The sequence below is a fragment of the Leptinotarsa decemlineata genome, unplaced genomic scaffold (assembly GCF_025532065.1).
Source record: "Leptinotarsa decemlineata unplaced genomic scaffold, Ldec_3_MD MMD2_tig00003348_RagTag_RagTag, whole genome shotgun sequence".
Lineage (NCBI taxonomy): Eukaryota > Metazoa > Arthropoda > Insecta > Coleoptera > Chrysomelidae > Leptinotarsa > Leptinotarsa decemlineata.
The window spans coordinates 617,788-638,730 of NW_027412588.1; the positions used below are offsets into that span (position 1 = coordinate 617,788).

Sequence of the window (20,943 nt, forward strand, 5' to 3'; positions counted from 1 at the left end):
GGGAATTATTGGATGTTTGGCATAGATTACCAAAGGACTACCAAAATCGATTCGCTTTGCAGATTCATTCACCATGTTTCATCCATTATCGAAATGAGGTGGTGTCAACTGCGTCATCGCTACAAAATGCAATGTATTATGGTCCTGTTAGCTCACAAAGAGAATGTTATTATTGTAGGAATAAATGAAATGTAGGAATATCATGTCTATGATATTAACTCTAACGAGTCGTTCTTCGATACTTTCCATCGATTTCAATCCACCCATTCGATTGGATTCCGATTCAGAATACAGTTTGGCTTTGCTCAGTTTCCATTCGTACAACAGTATACCGAACATTGAAGAAGGCACGAAATTCTATTATTACGAAAACGATAACAAAACTAAACAAAAAAGTATCGATATCCCTTCTGGATCTTACGAAATTGGTGACATTGAAGCTTTAATAAGCAAATATATTGTGCCTAAAACGTACAAGGAAAATCCCCAGGAATTTTTCTATCTCAAATCGAACAATAATACGCTGAAAAACGAAATATTTTGTTTGAAACACTCGATTGATTTCCGACCTGCAAATAGCTTGGCTCACATACTGGGCTTTTCATCTACTCTTCTCAAACCCAACTATATATATATATATATATATATATATATATATATATATATAAGAATAACTCATCACCCAGTCCCACGTCAATTTTCACCAAGACTCTCAAGCAGCGTCAACAACTGTAAACGGTGAATAAATTATTTTTGGAATCTCTTGGCTATCATGTTGTCCAATCAAGTGTTCAACATTTTCCGAAAACCACAAAACGATGAATCCATACAAAAGGTAGAATGGCGGACCTACTACCCGTATGTCAAATCTTTTCGCAACAATGATGTTATTGAAATCGACATTAACCAATCCGATGCCTATGATGCTTTGTACGATAGCCTGCTATTCATCAGCGGAACAGTTGAGAGAATTAAAGGAGATGGTCGGGCAACCTTCGTAAACAATGCTGGTGATTTCATGTTTCAATCTGCTACCTATGAGCAAAATGGTAAAGAATTGGAAGCAGTTCGTGAAGTTGGAATTGTTAGTACTGTCAGAGGCTTCCTCACCTACACCGATGAAGATATCAAGCACTTGGCTATCTCAGGATGGACATACCCCAACAGCTTCGGCATCATTCAAACTACATTTTTAACGTTCAACATACTTATACCTGTTAAACATTTCTTGAATATTTTCAATGATCATCAATGTGTTTCCTATGGTAAACACACCATCCGATTAGTACGAGCTGGAGATGATAGCAACTGTTTCAAAATAGATGAGACTGCTGGTACAGTAGCATCAAAGACGGAAGTTAAGTTGAACATTGAAAATATCGAACTGAAAGTTAAACGAATCTTCCCTCATGATCAAATTAAATTGCAACTTTTAAAAGCTATCCAAGCCGACTCTCCTATTCTCATTCCGTTCAGAAAATGGGAACTCCATATGCTGCCTGCTCTCACACAAGGTGCAAAAAATGAAATATGGACCGTCAAGAATTCTTCGTTTCTCTAAAGCCCTCGCTATGTGATTGTATGTTTCCAAAAAGATCGTGATTACACCAAAGTCAACAATGATCCAACGCAATTCAACCATATAAATATCACCAATATAACGTTGACTCTGAACGGTGAAAATTACCCCAAAGAGAATATGCATCTGAATTTTGGGAAAATGAATTTTTTGCAAGCATACTTCAACTACGCACAATTCGGTCTTACCTATAAAATGACTAGTCAACATAATCCTCTCATCAACACCGCTGACTTTATTAAAAAAACTCTCTTTGTCATCGATTGCTCTAGAAGGGATGAAAGCATCAAAAGTTCCAGTGTTGATATAAAACTTGAAATCGAAGCATCCGAGGGATTTCCATAAAATACACGAGCCTATTGTATCATTGTGCACGACAGTCATTGAACACCTCCCACTCAGCGAAATTATCAAGAAATGGAACTGAACATGTGATTTTGCTGCAGTATCAATCGAAGAGTCAACATGAGAATAGCCGTCGTAGATATTCAACGTTTCATCATCGAGCAACAATTCCATCCTAAGGAGATAGCTGTTAGGATCGAAATTCAATGTAGTAACTTTTTACTGTTGCCAAACATACCATTTTCCTGTTTGAGTAAAGAAGATCGTCGTACCGCCTGTTACTTAGAGCGAAACGTTCACGGATTGAGGTATTCCTCTGGTTTTGTGGAATACAATCAATTGGATGCCATATCCTCTTGAAAAATCTACAAGGTATCGATATCGTTTATGTGCGAGGTCATCAAAAACGTGACTATCTAGCAGCGAAATTTCACGAGTTGGATATACCTACACGCGTCGTGAATTTGGAGGAGTATGACAATACGACATGGATGGTTCCCACATTCGACAATAACAACAATGAAGGTGTCTCACCTTGTATGCATCACATTCACAATCAAACCAAATATAATTGCAGTCTCCGAAACGCAGATATTCTATACAAATGGCTTTGTGATATGTTATCAAAATGAAAATGTATAATAAATTTCTATTCGAGATGTTTTATTTATTTATTCTACCTAACCTCAACACCTGATGATGATGGTGACAACGTTTTGAAATCTCTCCAAACCCCCAATGCCCCGTTTGTTCGTTGCCCCCCACTCCCCCCCATTTCCTAACCAACACGAAATCACGTGACGTGTCTAACAAAATCTCAAAAGTAAGCAATCCTGTACCGTCCATAATCATTGTACGGAAACCCGGTCACGACATACAATGCTACTGATACACTGGTACAGATATGTGACGTCACTTGTGGAACGTACAGAGATATTACGTCACTTGTGAAACGTACAGAGATATTATGTCACATTGGTATGCGTAATTTGAAATATAAAGAATGGCTGGTTTTCTATCCATTTATATATGTTAATAGAATAGTAATGAAGTTTGAATCAATGATTGTTAGCAATGCGGTGGTTTCGTAACAATTTAATCAAGAAATATTTCACAGAGGGTTACACTCAGCCTGAAATCGTGTTTTTTTCGTTATTTCACCATAATTTATGCATTTCTGTTAGGCAGTTACAAAGAATATTGAAAAAATTTAATCTGAAACGAAAAAATGTTGAAGAATCACCCATAGAGGATGTGGTTTTTTGGGTGTCAGAAGAAATTGAAGATGGTAGTGGAACCTGCCTAGGATACAAGTCGTTATGGAAGAGGTTAAAACTGGTATATGGTATCCAAATAAAAAGGAATACTGTTTTGGAAATACTAAGGATAGCTGATCCGGAAGGTGTTGAGGCAAGGTCACGTAGGAGGCTAAAGCGACGTAAATACATAGTTCCAGAACCCAATTTTATATGGCACATGGATGGTTATGACAAACTGAAGCCATTTGGTTACGTAATCCACAGAGCGAGCTAAAGATGGATTTTCCGGAAAAATATTGTGGCTACGAGTAGCTTCAAGTAATAACAATCCTAGGATAATAGCGTCATGTTACTTAGAAACAATTAGACAATTATGTAATTTGTGTCTACATTGCTGAGAACAGATGAAGGAACAGAAAATATCAAAATTGGATCTTTGCAGAGTTATTTAAGGTATTATCACAATGATAATTTAGCAGGATTCAAGAGTCATATTGAAGGAAAGAGAATCTCCAACAAACCTGAATGTTTCTGGTCACAAATCCGACAACAGGGTATGAGTTCTTGGATAAGTTTTTTCAATGATCTCAAACACAGTATGAATTATGATTATAGTGATCAGCTAATTGTGGAAAGTCTCAGATACTGTTTTGGTTCTATTATTTAGGGTGAACTAGACCTTTTTTTTCTCATATTAATTCAAACCTCTTTCGAATATTGAAAAAAATGCTTATATTGCCATTTGAAAAAATTAGTTTGTGGTTACCTCCAGTCAAGATAAGAGAATTATAGTACTATAGTAACCTAATAATTTGAAACTTGTATTTTCCAAACTATAGAAAAATGGGGGGTGTACCCCATCTCGTTACCCGTTACTCAAATTTAATGTTACTGGACAAGGGAACCAAGTTAAATCTTCTGTCTTTCTTTTTTAGGATAGTAAATAAGAGATTTGTTTTCTTCACTATTATCATCATTTGTAATAATGTTTCAAATATATTTGTGTTCAAAATACCTTTTTTCCTTTGTGTTTGAGAGGCTTGTGCAAGCATAACTTAAAACTCTTTGGAGGGCAAAAAATTTCACCAAAAAAGACCGTAGTGGAGCAATAAAAATTTTATTTATAAATTTTTATAAAATTTATGTTGAATAATAAGGTATGCGTAACAAACATAAAGGTAATTTTTTTTCCAAAATTGCATTGATTGTTTTTGACTTATGGGATGGTACAAATCAGGTACCACCAAGCCATCCAGTAAGAAAAATTTCATTCTCTTTGGTGAATTATCCTTTGAAATTATTGGGCATGGTAGTTCTGGAAGCAAGATTTGGTTTTACCTAGGCACCTGTTTAACTTTTGAACTATATAATGCACATCTTCTCGTGCTTCGCTCCGGTTGATGTTTTGAAGACTACTGTCGCACTTCAGCGGGAACAAAGGGCTTAGATTTTTCAATTTGTACTGGAACTATAGATTGAGAAGATGATCTTTCATTAGATATACTAGTTTTTCAGCAACTAAACCATCAATGACTTGACGTCGGAAGTATTTGGAAGACATTGGTGGTTTGTAGCAGTTTGTAAATAGAGTACGAATTTACGACCGCTGCATCTCAAAGGTAGAACATAATTAATTCTATGCCACCATTTCTTACTTCGTCTATCAATTCTGTATCTTGCCAGCAGTTGATCGAATTTATCTACGAAATTCATGTTATGATTGTAGTCAATGACCGCGGCAGAATATGTAACCGGTTTTATAGTACCATCCTTAGTACCTCCTTGCGTTGTACTTCACAAATGTTTTCAGGATCATGATAATTAGAAAGAATATCTATTTAAAAAATCTGTTTTTCCGTTAACCAGCTGTCACACCCCTACGAAGGACAACCCTCAGAAGTCGAAACTTGTGCCAGCTAAGGATTAACTAACACGGGTTGGACGTTGGCAAGTGAAAATCAATCGTTCAGACTAGGGCTTGAACCACCGACCAACACCATAACCCATGATACCATAAACACCATGACACCATAAAAGTTTCAACCGACGCGGTGGTACACGAAAGGTACCACAACAATAAGTTGTTCATGTTTACTTGTAATGTAATATTTTCAGTTTTGATGCTAATGATACCTACTTCAAACATTAGCTATCCAATTTTCCTCAATTATTGCAAAAAAACTATTTTTTTGCATACAATAAGACCACAAAACAAAGCAGTTGAACGTACAAAGTTTTGAGGTTGGTGGCTGCAACACGCGACCAAATCCGTAACCAACTGTTGTGAGTTGCGTCTACCGTGCACAAGATGGCAAAACTACTGTTCATTTCCGCTAGTTCTTTGTCTCTCCCCTGAAGCTGCAAATTAAGTTCGTTTAATTTCTCTGTAATGTCCACGAGAAAACCAAAATCTCTAAGCCAGATTGAATTTTCTAGTTCCTGAGTCGGTTCATCACGTTGTTTGAAAAATTGAACTATGCCAGATAGGACATCATTAAAACGTTTCAGCACCCGTCCTCTACTTAACCACCGGACTTCAGAGTGAAGGAGTAGATCCCCGTATTGACAGTCAACTTCATCGGCCAAGGTTCTGAATAATCTTCTTTGTAACGCTTGAGCTCTAATCTTGTTCACAATTTTTACCACCAGTTTCATAACGTTGTTTAGTTTCAGGAAATTTCCACATAATGCTTGCTGATGGATAATGAAGTGGTAACAGAGAAATTGCGGAAAAGTTTCATCTTTACGACATAACGCCACCAGACCCTTATCACACACAACCCACCATAGCTGGAGCGCCATCGGTTGTCAAGCCTACCATTTTCGATATTGGAATTTTCTCGGAAGAAATAATATTTTTTAAATGAGAAAACAACTCATGTTCAGTAGTGTGTCCATTCAGTGGAATGAACTTCAAAAGATCTTCTTTAATCGTAAAATCACTAAAAACCATCCTGACGAACACGGCCATCTGGGCAGTGTCAACGACATCTGTTGATTCATCCAGTTGAAGTGAAAAATAAACACAGTTATCTAAGTCAGTTCTTAACTATAAAAAAATATCATTGCTCATTACTTCTACACGTCTCATCACTGTATTAGCAGAAAGTTGCATATATTTTACAGCTGAAACTATCTCGTCTTTGCTATCTCGTCTTTATTTCTAAAGTTGGCAAATAACGAATCAGCAGCTTCTAAAAACGCCTGTTTTATCATTTCCCCGTCTTCATAAGATTTCTTTTTTTGTGTAATTATCTGGGACACACGGTACGATGCTTCAGTTGCAGCCTCATTTTTGTCGACTGTTCTTAAAAATATTGATTGTTGTCCAATTAACTGCTTTTTTAACTATTTCAGTTTCTCCTTTCTGGCGGCAGAATGTAGTGGGAATGATTTTTCAAAATTAGAATGTACAGTTTTATGATTTCTCTCAATATTTCCTTTTTTAGCAACGGAGACCGAAGTATTACATAACAAACACACATTTTATCTTCAACTTCTGTAAAAAAGTATTGTTCTTCCCATTCCGAATGAAAGTGGTATGTCTTTACCTTCTTACAACTGCTTGCCATAATATTATTTTTGTTGTTCTCTACTAACCCAACCGCTGGACGTTGGTTACGCGTTCAGTTTTAAACTAAGCGCAATGTCGCCGCGCCGTGCGTATTTATCCCGTTCAAAGCAATCCAGATCGTTCTCGAACACTAACGTGCTGGTCCGGCTGGTCGGTTCTAGCGGATTCTAGCTTGATGGCGTCAGCGGCAGATCGCTAACCGCAACGTTGCCGCTGTTTATGTTTGTGGAATTTTCGGAAGCTTCTCTGATTTTTGCAGTTTGTATTTTTAAAATTAAAATCGTTGTGAGAGCTACCAGAATTGCCTCCGCGAGCTACCGGTAGCTCGCGATCGACAAGTTGGCGACCACTGTTGTAGAGCAATAAAAGAATTTCAGAAAGAATTTATTGTTTCTAACAGAGCACAGAACAAACGCGTTCCTTCTTTCAATGTTTTTGGTGGATTGATACTGGAAAATAATATTTTCAATAGTTCTCCAATGAGTGGATCATACATAATGCCACGTTTACACTCAGCCACTTCCGCTACTACTCGCGCTACCCACTGTCCTGCTCTAAATACTTCTGTGGAAGCGTCGACGCGAGTGTGTGTTTACATTCAGCTAAGATGTCTAAAAACCCTGGTGCATCTACTCATACCTGCAAAAGTTTGGAGTAAAATGAGGGATTTATGGCTAACTTGATTAGCGGAGATCAACGCCGTTTACGCCGATTCGGGTGGCGCAAGCAGTCATTACAGTAAACTGTAATCATAGACCACACAGGGTGTATTTGTATTTATATTTAATTCCACATTCATTTTTCATACTGTGCTTTTAGGATAACTTAAGAAGTGAGTTAATGAATTTTTGGTGTTTTGAGTGTTATTGACGAATTGTCAGTATTAAATCGAAAGATAAGTGTCCAAGTTCTGCTGAATTATTGAAGTTTCAACCCAAGCAAAGTTTCGAAGAAATTTCGTGTAATTTCTTGATATTTCAACCCAAGAAATGTTGGCAGATGTTATTATGTACTCGACACAGGTTGTTTATCGGAACGAATTTAACAAAACAGGTGGTAAGTATAAAGATTATATACTTGAATACATGTTTTTGGTATGGAAACACTTTTTTATCCAGCCACATAGGTCTCAAACTCGTTGATGTGAAGTTATCCACGCTTTTCTAGCCACGCTTTCTGACGTGTAGACCATCGACAATGGGATAGAGGAGAATATCCGTCCACTGTTGCCAAGTTTCACATAATTCCTAGCCACGCTTTTGTATACCCCAGATTGTAACATATTATGGGAAAAAATAGTTTGAGTAGATTTTAAGGGTGCCCTAAATGTAATGGAAACGAAACATTCCTAATTTATCAATATCTGTTATTTTCATTGAAAAAATTTGCAGAATATTTGAGAGTGGAAAAAATTAAAACTGATATTTTTGACATATTTTTTCTCATATCTCCGTTAATAGTAGACGATCGTTAATGAATTTTTCACTGAAATATAGAAAATAATTAATAGATAACAATTACAACATCAAATGAATTTGAAGTGCCGTAGGAAAATGTCTGAGAAAAATAATATGTCATTTTCCAATAATTTTTTGAAATATCTCTGTTAATAAGCTTTGTGCGTTCACGAAATTTTCACTAAAATGTCGAGAACTACTCTATAAAGATATTCCGAGACTCAAATGAATTTGAAGTGCCGTAGGAAAATGTCTGAGAAAAATAATATGTCATTTTCCAATAATTTTTTGAAATATCTCCGTTAATAAGCTTTGTGCGTTCACGAAATTTTCACTAAAATGTCGGGAAATACTCTACAATGATATTCCAAAACTCAAATGAATTTGAAGTGCCGTAGAAAAATGTCTGAGAAAAATAATATGTCATTTTCCAATAATTTTTTGAAATATCTCTGTTAATAAGCTTTGTGCGTTCACAAAATTTTCACTAAAATGTCGAGAACTACTCTATAAAGATATTCTAAGACTCAAATGAATTTGAAGTGCCGTAGGAAAATGTGTGAGAAAAATAATATGTCATTTTCCAATGATTTTTTGAAATATCTCTGTTGATAAGCTTTGTGCATTCACGAAATTTTCACTGAAATGTCGAGAAATACTCTATAAAGATATTCCAAGACTCAAATGAATTTGAAGTGCCGTAGAAAAATGTCTGAGAAAAATAATATGTCATTTTCCAATAATTTTTTGAAATATCTCTGTTAATAAGCTTTGTGCGTTCACGAAATTTTCACTAAAATGTCGAGAAATACTCTATGAATATATTCCGAGACTCAAATGAATTTGAAGTGCCGTAGGAAAATGTCTGAGAAAAATAATATGTTATTTTCCAATAATTTTTTGAAATATCTTTGTTAATAAGCTTTGTGCGTTCACGAAATTTTCACTGAAATGTCGAGAAATACTCTATAAAGATATTCCGAGACTCAAATGAATTTTCTGAAATTAGCCCCTATACAATCGATGAATTTTTTTTTCTTATCTGCATTGATTGCGGATTGTTTTAGTATCTGTTGTTATTTATGAATGTGTATATTATATACTTACATTTTATATCTGTATTTCATATGTACTGACTTGTCCAATTGCTTTTTTAAGCTCTTCCAATGGATCAATAAATATTTGATTTGATTTTGAAGTGCCGTAGGAAAATGTGTGAGAAAAATAATATGTCATTTTCCAATAATTTTTTGAAATATCTCTGTTAATAAGCTTTGTGCATTCACGAAATTTCCACTGAAATGTCGAGAAATACTCTATAAATATATTCCAAGACTCAAATGAATTTGAAGTGCCGTAGAAAAATGTCTGAGAAAAATAATATGTCATTTTCCAATAATTTTTTGAAATATCTCTGTTAATAAGCTTTGTGCGTTCACGAAATTTTCACTAAAATGTCGAGAACTACTCTATAAAGATATTCCAAGACTCAAATGAATTTGAAGTGCCGTAGGAAAATGTCTGAGAAAAATAATATGTCATTTTCCAATAATTTTTTGAAATATCTCCGTTAATAAGCTTTGTGCGTTCACGAAATTTTCACTAAAATGTCGAGAAATACTTTGTGAATATATTCCGAGACTCAAATGAATTTGAAGTGCCGTAGGAAAATGTCTGAGAAAAATAATATGTCATTTTCCAATAATTTTTTGAAATATCTTTGTTAATAAGCTTTGTGCGTTCACGAAATTTTCACTGAAATGTCGAGAAATACTCTATAAAGATATTCCGAGACTCAAATGAATTTGAAGTGCCGTAGGAAAATGTCTGAGAAAAATAATATGTCATTTTCCAATAATTTTTTGAAATATCTCTGTTAATAAGCTTTGTGCGTTCACGAAATTTTCACTAAAATGTCGAGAAATACTCTATGGATATATTCCGAGACTCAAATGAATTTGAAGTGCCGTAGGAAAATGTCTGAGAAAAATAATATGTCATTTTCCAATAATTTTTTGAAATATCTCTGTTAATAAGCTTTGTGCGTTCACGAAATTTCCACTAAAATGTCGAGAAATACTCTACAATGATATTCCAAGACTCAAATGAATTTGAAGTGCCGTAGGAAAATGTCTGAGAAAAATAATATGTCATGTATCACATTTCAAAATTCGCACTCAGTTTTGCGCATGTGCCTGCCATCCTCTGCTAGTTTGACAAGGAATGACATATTAATTTAGGGAATCAACAGAATTTACCCCGTGTACATGTACCCGCATATCCTAAAATATTTGCGAAAGGAATATCTCAGCAATATGATGGTAACGATCAGCGGGAATTAGGGCTCGTTCAAACCCTCGCCAATATTCGCAATTTTTCTGCGAATCGCAAAAAAATCGCCGCATGAACGTTCATAATCATGCGGCAAAAAAGTGCTGTTAACAAGTATTCATCGTTACATGTCTTTTTTAATTTTTGGAGTTGAACGTTTGTTTTTTCTCATTTTCACGAATAAACTAGAAAATTCCCTATCCGAACATGGTTTTCGAGTTAGACGCAACGATTTAGACGTTAGAGTCGTTAAACGTTTGTCTTTCGTTTTTTATAAAATCAAACAGTAAAGCAGTTGTTGTCTATTTATTGACATCATAGATCTTCATCTCCCTAACGAGGTTATATAGTAATCTCCTGGAGCTTTCCGTTTCCGAATACTACAAATGTTTCTTTTTCTTGCCGTTAATAAAAAATACTAAAGTGATAAAAACAATAACACAAAAAAACTTAAGTTTCAGGTTAGGGAAAAGAAGATCATATAACAAAAATTAAAATCTTATCTGAACCGTGCTTCCATGGTTTGTGTGAAGTGGAAATATTTGAACTTTCTTGTGACATACTGGTAGCTATTTTATTCGCAGAAAAATTGCAAAGGGTATGTTCATTTATAAGATGTCTCAAGGCGCATGCGCTCGTTTTGACATCCAAAGTCTAACTGGATATTGGGAATATGAATAATAGTCATTGATTAGTTTGGAAATAATAATTTGAGATTGGTTCAGTAAAAAATTTGCGAAATTTTCACTTTCTGTCGACGTCATTACAAATACAACTGCATACATAGGCGTTCGTGACCTTTTTATTCTTGTGATTATTATAGTGAATTCGATGGAAAGGGACTCAATCTATTAGGTCGACTTTACTGTATGTACAGTGTGATAGCTACAATATTGAAATGTTGTGTTCGTGGAGAGGAAAGGAAAAAAACGGAAAAATATTTGCTGTCACTGAGTGACATTGGATTTGACATTTGTCATATAAATGAAAGAGCAAATTAGACACCAACAAATCGCGATGCGATCTTTTTTGCTTTTTGAACTTAGAACTTATAATACTTGACATCTACTGTCTGTACGAAAAGTACAGACAGATAAAATTTGAAATTTCATTTTTCAAAATTAATTTTTTTTTCGTAATGAATTTTATTATTTGTTGTCTGCGAATTCTATTCGGTCCACATTTTTTTAGAAAATTTCTTTTTCGCAGTGTAAGACCTAGTAGAATAATTTCACAAGGAATAATTTTCACGTGGAGGGTTAGATTGGGTCTCTGTAAACACTTTCTACTATATTTCGTCCGAGCAGTCTTTTGCAAAAGTTATCAAAAAAATTTTTTTAGAAAATTCCTTTTTTGCAGCGTAGGACCCAGTAGAATAATTTCACAAGGAATAATTTTCATGTGGAGGGTTAAACTGGTTCACTGTAAACACTTTCTACTATATTTCGTCCGAGCAGTCTTTTGCAAAAGTTATCAAAAAAATTTTTTTAGAAAATTTCTTTTTCGCAGTGTAAGACCCAGTAGAATAATTTCACAAGGAATAATTTTCACGTGGAGGATTAGATTGGGTCACTATAAACACTTTCTACTATATTTCGTCCGAGCAGTCTTTTGCAAAAGTTATCAAAAAAATTTTTTTAGAAAATTCCTTTTTCGTAGTTCAAGATCCAGTAGAATAATTTCACAAGGGATCATTTCCATGTGGAGGGTTAGACTGGGTCACTATAAACACTTTCTACTATATTTCGTCCGAGCAGTCGTTTGCGAAAGTTATTAAAAAATTTTTTTTAGAAAATTTCTTTTTTGCAGCGTAAGACCCAGTAGAATAATTTCACAAGGAATAATTTTCATGTGGAGGGTTAAACTGGTTCACTATAAACACTTTCTACTATATTTCGTCCGAGCAGTCTTTTGCAAAAGTTATCAAAAAAATTTTTTTAGAAAATTTTTTTTTCGCAGTGTAAGACCCAGTAGAATAATTTCACAAGGAATAATTTTCACGTAGAGGGTTAGATTGGGTCACTATAAACACTTTCTACTATATTTCGTCTGAGCAGTCTTTTGCAAAAGTTATCAAAAAAATTTTTTTAGAAAATTTCTATTTCGCAGTGTAAGACCGAGTAGAATAATTTCACAAGGAATAATTTTCACGTGGAGGGTTAGATTGGGTCACTGTAAACACTTTCTACTATATTTCGTCCGAGCAGTCTTTTGCAAAAGTTATCAAAAAAATTTTTTTAGAAAATTTCTTTTTCGCAGTGTAAGACCCAGTAGAATAATTTCACAAGGAATAATTTTCACGTGGAAGATTAGATTGGGTCACTATAAACACTTTCTACTATATTTCGTCCGAGCAGTCTTTTGCAAAAGTTATCAAAAAAATTTTTTTAGAAAATTTCTTTTTCGCAGTGTAAGACCTAGTAGAATAATTTCACAAGGAATAATTTTCACGTGGAGGGTTAGATTGGGTCACTGTAAACACTTTCTACTATATTTCGTCCGAGCAGTCTTTTGCAAAAGTTATCAAAAAAATTTTTTTCGAAAATTTCTTTTTCGCAGTGTAAGACCTAGTAGAATAATTTCACAAGGAATAATTTTCATGCATAATGAAGCAGTTTTATATTTCAATTACTGTACAAGTCGATTTTCTGCAACAAATATCAATTATGAGTTTTTATATATTTCTATAGGACAATATTCATTTCGCTGATAATACGGATACACGCAACTGGTCGTTCGGTAGAGTTCGGAAAATTTAGCAGCTGGGTCTGGCAGCCAACTTCACATAGGTCAGTTATAAAGTTATCTGAATTCCTCAATAAGCATTACCCACATTTGTCTTTTCAAAATTTACAAAATCTTCGAATTAATGACGAAATTATCAGAGAATCTGCTTTATATATTTTTTCAACGAATACATTCAGAACGCGTACCAAAGTTTATCAAGCTCTTCTCCGTAACACAGGCAAGATAAATGAACTATTAAATTGTAACCACTTCAGTCATGTACCCATTGCAAATGATATAATCACAAGAACATTTTCTAGAAGGATTGATTTTCATATTCTCAATGAAATTATTGCACAAAATGAAATGTCCAGGGAAAGTCTTTTATCCGAATGTTATTATCCAGATAATTCAAAATATTCTGAACTGTGTAAACTGATGAATTTGAAAAATAGTGAAAAGAACCGTAAAAATCTTTGTTATTTTGTAAGACGAAATATTGATCATTTTGATTTCAAAATTGTTTCAAAGTACCAAACTAAATTACCAACAGATTACGATTTGTCCACAATTATTGAAAACAATAGTTCTGCTCATAGTTCAGTAAAGTTAGTACATTCCGCTCCAAATGCTCCAATTGATAATATTACATCATTTGATAGTAGTATTTCTTCAAATCAATCAAATCTCAAACCTAAAAATTCTAATAATCAGTCTAATTCTAACTCAACTCATTGCCCCTATGATCAAGAAATATCTTCAAATACATATAAGCAAGGAAATAAAGAAATCAGTTCCGATTTCTTCACTATATCTCCGGAATTAAAGAATATTTCTGAGAAAATATTAAAAATTGATGTTGAAATGATACCAAAGGGTACTAAAAATATTAAAGATAATAAATCTGAGCCTACAACTTATAAGAACTGTATTTATAATGAAGGTTTTTTTTTCTTAACAGATGTAGAATTCTCCAGTATTTGCAAAAATAGAAAATTATTGAAAGAAAAGTATGCTTTTTTGCACAGTGAGAAAGTCAAATTAGTAAATAATACTTGCAGATTATATTTTAAACATAATCGGTATTTAAAGAAATCTGATTCATTGAAATTATATGCGTATTGTGCACACACTTTGTGTAAAAAATTCATTTTGTATATTAGACATATTTCAAATGGTCATTATGCAGAACATAAAGTTGAAGTATTTAGTAGCAGTAAAGACTTTAATCATTTTAGTAATCTAGCAACACAGCTAAGGGGAGTGAAACGAAAAATAGTTAAAAAGGAAATGTTGAATGTTAGGGCTTTAGAACAACGACAAAATGATGTCTTGAGTTTGGATCATGAATCTTTAAAGAAGTTCAATTTAGATGAGGTAAAATCTGATTCAGTTTATAGAAAAGTACGTTCAGAGGCATTTGCAAAAAATGATCGACATAATGATGATATTTTTGATATGATTAAAATGCAGAAAGAACATTCCAATTATATTAAATTTGTGGGAATTCCTCTTCATATTTATCTCTACAGTGTTGAACAACTCGCACTTCTATCACAAGACACAGTTTTACACATTGATGCTACTGGAAGCATAGTACGACGTCCTGGAAATAAGGGTAACAAAGTATATTATTATGCTGGGGTTATACAGACAGAATCTAACAGACTGTGTGCTGTAATAGAAATGATATCTAGTGAACATGATGCTGGTAGCATAGGTGCTTGGCTTTTAAAGTATCGTTCTTTCTGTACAGTTCATAAGAAATGGCCTGCGTTTCGAAAAGTGGTCACTGATTTTAGTTTTGCAATCCTGAATGCTGTTTCACTTTGTTTCAATAGTTTAGAATTGAAGGAATACATCAATATGACATTTCACTGTATATATAACAATGATGAATTTCCTTCAAATAAAATTCAATTGCACATATGCTGTTTTCACATGTTTAAATTGATGGCCCGAGATGTTGATAATTATTATCAAGATAATGTAGTTAAACGTCACATGAAAGAAATTTTAGCCTCAGCATATAATATCAATGATTGGAAAAATTTTTGTGCATGGTTCAGAAATATTTATATTGTAACCAACTCTGATACTAAAACTGCAATTTTAAAAAATGCTTTTCAGAATTTGTTGAAAATTTCTTGTTCTTTGGATAACTAATTGGTCAACTAATTATTGCCAATTTTTCAAACAACTTTGTCTTACTTGCACCTTGTGTTCTGATGATAACTTTCCTAAAAATGAATATAAACATCAGGAGTTTTTTAATTTTTTTTTAAACACTATATGCCATTTGTTCCCTTATGGAGTGGCATTCTGTTGATGAATAAAGAAAGGCTGAGTAATGCTCCAGTAGAACGATGGTTTGGTTTAGTTAAAAATATACTTGCAAAAGGAATTATGCGCCAAAGGAGTAGTCGGATAGTTAGGAAGCTTAGAAAATATATTTTATTCATACTTAAAATAAAGTTCAAAATCCCCAAAACAAAATGTTGTAGACATGATCTAGTTGAGATACGTGATGACGGTCTTGCTTCACAAGAAATATGGAAAAAGAAAGAAAAGGTGCTACATAACAATTTTTTGGGAACATCACTTAAACATGCACTGAAAACTTCCCAATCATTTCAGTTAACTAAAGGCACTGATCCAAATTTATGTATTTATTGTAAACTAGGTAAATTAGAATTTGAAGCTGATTGGGTACAATGTGATACATGCAACGGGTGGGTACATCTAATGTGTATTGATGACTTAGATACGAGTTTGAGCGGTAATTTTTTTTGTAAATTTTGTGAACCTTTAACTGCAGATAATCAATTTTTCAATTTATCGACGAAAATCAGTGAAAATCTTGAAGATACTCCGAACATCAATTACTTTTCACTATACAGCATTTGTAATTCATTTTTCAATCAAAATTTCAAAAAATCTAACGAGCAATTAGATCAGATTGATGTAGAGACCAGAGATCAAAGACTCTCCCATATTTGGTTTCAGGAAAGACGCAAACGCGTAACTGCATCAAATTTTGGAAGTATATTCAACAGCAAAAGTGACAATAGTTTGATTACAATTTTAAATCGAATTTTGAATACGACTGATATCAATTCTTTTCCAATAAAACATGGTATAAACAATGAGAAAAAAGCTATTACCCAATATGAACTATTAACTAATAGGAAATGCAACAAGTCTGGTTTAAAAATTCACAAAATGTACCAATTTATTGCTGGATCACCAGAATGATGGCCTAATTGAAGTTAAATGTCCATATTCCTGTAGAAATCTGAATCCAAATGAAGCATGTTCTGAGGGACTGATTAAATATTATGATAAACAAACTGACAACATTTCTAAAAATCACATTTATTATTATCAAGTTCAAGGTCTTCTGGAAATCACAGATAGAGATTGGTGCGATTTTATAATTTGGACATTTAAGGGAATTAAATTAATGCGCGTTTTTAGGGATAAAATTTGTTGGAGCTGGATGTTTTCAAAATTACGTAGATTTTTTTATTTCATAATGTTACCTAGTATTTCAAATGCAACACCTACTCCTAGCTTTATAAAATGGAGACCAGAAAGAGATTTATCAATTTTACCAAATGGTTTAGTATCCGATCCGGAATATTATGGAGATATTGGAAAAAGATACTACATTTCATATTTTTCAAAATTCAGGTGTGATGTAACTGAAATTTGTAATGAAGACTTTAATATATTATCCGGAAAGCTTTGGTTGACAAATTTTATCGTAGATATATGTCTAAATATATTCAATACAGCAGCAAACTTTCAAATCGATACATGTATGCTTTCTACAAGAATTTTTTTATATGGTCAGGGCGAGAATCACCCTTCACTTGTTAATTTCTCATTTGAAAAAGACCTTATAGTATTTCCTATACTTCAAAATTTCTCAGACACTAAAGACTAATCTCACTTGCATCATTTCTGTTTAGCAATTGTCGATTTTATATGCAAGAATTTTTGTTTTATGAATCCATTCAAGAGTACAAGTGGTGAAACATCTAAATATCTAGGATATTTTATAAATTTTGTAGAATATTATAATGAAATCAATAAATGTGATATACATATTTCAAATTGGTCAATTGAAATTAAGGACCATGATAAACAAGTCGATGGTTACAATTGTGGAGTTTTTATAATATATTTCTTCAATAAAATTGTAAATAGGGAAAGTTTGAGTAATAATATTGATATAATGAATTATAGACAAGGATTGAAAAACATTATAATTAGTTATTCTGATAATATGTCTCGGAAATGTTTGTTCTGCGGAATTGAAATTAATGAGTCATTACGTAACGTAAAATGTAGTAGCTGTCACAGGATCAGTCATGTGAAATGTGTCTTTTCTGAAACTAATTTGAACTCGTTTCAATACACATTCGATATATGCCCGTTGTGTTCCAAATATTGACAGAATCTCAAAATGATATCTGAAATTATATATTTATTTGTTTATTTTAACAGAAACGTTATTTACTTTTTTTTCATGTTGAATATTTTATTTGTGTTAGTTGTTTTGTGGAATGTTTTTTTAAGTTTTTGTTTTAGACAAAATGTTATTTCAGTTTTATTCATGTTGAATACTTTGTTACTTATTTATATCATCATCTATTTAACCATTTTGAACATTTTTTTCAGAAATTTATGACTGTTGTGTTACATTGGAAACTATCCAACCTAAATGAATTTGATGAACAGATTTTTACAGAACTATGTCAAAAGAAGACTGAGAGGACACATTTTTTCATGAACACATTTTGGTCTTTCGCCCTCTCACATTCACTATCCATTTGTAATTATATAGAATGGAAATGTCAATATCTGTGAAGAATGAGTTCAAATTCCCTAGATTTTTTATTATAATTGTTCCTCACTTTAACTATACAGTTTCACTAAGACAAATACTTTTTTATCCAAATTGTTGAAGGTGGATAGTTTTCATTGCTATTTTCTATCCCTTCCATCATTATCCATTTTTTTAATTTAATCATGTTTCCTCACAATCGACACAATGTTCTATTATTTTTGAATCCCGATCCTACCTTTCCACATCCTTTGACAAGAGATACCCCTACACCTCCTCGTGGTTCTTGTTGGGCAACGGTAATATTTAATGAGAGTTTATCTCATTAAAAATTAGCGGCTGAGTAGGGGGTACCACCCATATTATTTTCCTCATACATTTTCCTACAGCACTTCAAATTCAGTTGAGTCTTGGAATATCTTTATAGAGTGGTTCTCGACATTTCAGTGAAAATTTCGTGAACTCACAAAGCTTATTAACAGAGATATTTCAAAAAATTATTGGAAAATGACATATTATTTTTCTCAGACATTTTTCTACGGCACTTCAAACTCATTTGAGTCTCAGAATATCTTCATAGAGTATTTCTCGACATTTCAGTGAAAATTTCGTGAACGCACAAAGCTTATTAACAGAGATATTTCAAAAAATTATTGGAAAATGACATATTATTTTTCTCAGACATTTTTCTACGGCACTTCAAATTCATTTGAGTCTCAGAATATCTTCATAGAGTATTTCTCGACATTTCAGTGAAAATTTCGTGAACGCACAAAGCTTACTAACAGAGATATTTCAAAAAATTATTGGAAAATGACATATTATTTTTCTCAGACATTTTCCTACGGCACTTCAAATTCATTTGAGTCTTGGGATATCTTCATAGAGTATTTCTCGACATTTCAGTGAAAATTTCGTGAACGCACAAAGCTTACTAACAGAGATATTTCAAAAAATTATTGGAAAATGACATATTATTTTTCTCAGACATTTTCCTACGGCACTTCAAATTCATTTGAGTCTTGGGATATCTTTATAGAGTAGTTCTGGACATTTCAGTGAAAATTTCGTGAACGCACAAAGCTTATTAACAGAGATATTTCAAAAAATTATTGGAAAATGACATATTATTTTTCTCAGACATTTTCCTACGGCACTTCAAATTCATTTGAGTCTGGGAATATCTTTATAGAGTAGTTTTCGACATTTCAGTGAAAATTTCGTGAACGCACAAAGCTTATTAACAGAGATATTTAAAAAATTATTGGAAAATGACATATTATTTTTCTCAGACATTTTCCTACGGCACTTCAAATTCATTTGAGTCTTGGAATATTTTTATAGAGTAGTTCTCGACATTTCAGTGAAAATTTCGTGAACGCACAAAGCTTATTAACAGAGATATTTCAAAAAATTATTGGAAAATGACATATTATTTTCCTCAGAAATTTTTCTACGGCACATCAAATTCATTTGAGTCTCAGAATATCTTCATAGAGTATTTCTCGACATTTCAGTGAAAATTTCGTGAACGCACAAAGCTTATTAACAGAGATATTTCAAAAAATTATTGGAAAATGACATATTATTTTTCTCAATTTCATTTGAGTCTTGGAATATCTTTATAGAGTAGTTCTCGATATTTTAGTGAAAATTTCGTGAACGCACAAAGCTTATTAACAGAGATATTTCAAAAAATTATTGGAAAATGACATTATTTTTCTCAGACATTTTCCTACGGCACTTCAAATTCATTTGATGTTGTAATTGTTATCTATTAATTATTTTCTATATTTCAGTGAAAAATTCATTAACGATCGTCTACTATTAACGGAGATATGAGAAAAAATATGTCAAAAATATCAGTTTTAATTTTTTCCACTCTCAAATATTCTGCAAAGTTTTTTCAAGAAAATAACAGATATTGATAAATTAGAAATGTTTCGTTTCTATTACATTTGGGGCACCCTTAAAATCTACTCAAACTATTTTTTTCATAATATGTTACAATCTGGGGTATACAAAAGCGTGGCTAGGAATTATGTGAAACTTGGCAACAGTGGACGAATATTCTCCTCTATCCCGATGTCGATGGTCTACACGTCAAAAAGCGTGGATAACTTCACACAAATCTCAAACTCCATGTTTCCAGAAAAAAATCGTTTTATTTTGGGCAGAAGCTAATCATGATCTTTGTAAACATGAAATTTCTTATTTCTGTGATACCAGTATTTTATTTATATCACAACTCATAGAACTACAATATTTCCTTCAAGAATCATATTCTTATTGCATCAAGAAAAGTGAATCAACAACGTGCAAGATAATGAATGTAACTGTGTTATATATAAATGCAGTATGTCACAAGAAGTATGCAACAAGTTGAAACCTATTTTACTCTGAATGTCACAAAAAAAGTTATTTGTGATAGAAGTTGGTGCTTCGCAAGGAATTCCATGATGGGTGATGGGAAAAGTTGTATTGAGTCCTTGGTTTGTGCATTAAACATCATTCTTTTCAAAAAGTCAGTAGTTAATAAGACACACCCGAGGAAGCCATTATATGGCGAAACACGTGTTGCGTTTATGTAAAACTATCTACTGAAAATCTCACAATAAAGTGTTTTTAGAATACTTTAAAAAGTCATTCAGAAGTCTCTCTATTTTTGAAAATACAGAAAAAATCATTGGGAATATTTTAACGTTTCAAAAAAAAGAACGAAAATCAAAAGCAATTATCTCTTATATACTGTTATGAATTCATGAAACTACAAATATTTCAATAACTATGGAACTATGGAATATTAATCGAAAATGATT

The 20,943-nt window shown here is 32.9% G+C and overlaps 2 protein-coding genes and 1 long non-coding RNA gene across 6 annotated transcripts in view; 2 read left to right on the forward strand and 1 right to left on the reverse strand.

Annotated features, from left to right (window-relative positions):
- LOC141483433 (uncharacterized) overlaps positions 1-20,943 on the forward strand; it is a 249,381-nt gene that overhangs the window by 220,686 nt on the left and 7,752 nt on the right. The window lies entirely within an intron of this gene.
- LOC141483432 (uncharacterized) overlaps positions 1-20,943 on the reverse strand; it is a 392,800-nt gene that overhangs the window by 66,642 nt on the left and 305,215 nt on the right. The window lies entirely within an intron of this gene.
- Positions 1-20,943, forward strand: part of LOC141483430 (uncharacterized) — a 50,026-nt gene that overhangs the window by 21,331 nt on the left and 7,752 nt on the right. For 2 of the 4 annotated variants that reach the window (XR_012466081.1, XR_012466080.1), the window contains one exon: positions 5,851-7,813. Coding sequence is in view for 2 of the 4 variants with exons in the window: in XM_074178079.1 (XP_074034180.1) it covers positions 773-1,561 (789 nt within the window). In the remaining 2 variants the exon portion in view is untranslated. Of the gene's footprint in view, positions 1-674; positions 7,814-20,943 lie in introns of those variants that run through there. The other 2 variants (XM_074178079.1, XM_074178078.1) reach the window with 2 other exon arrangements.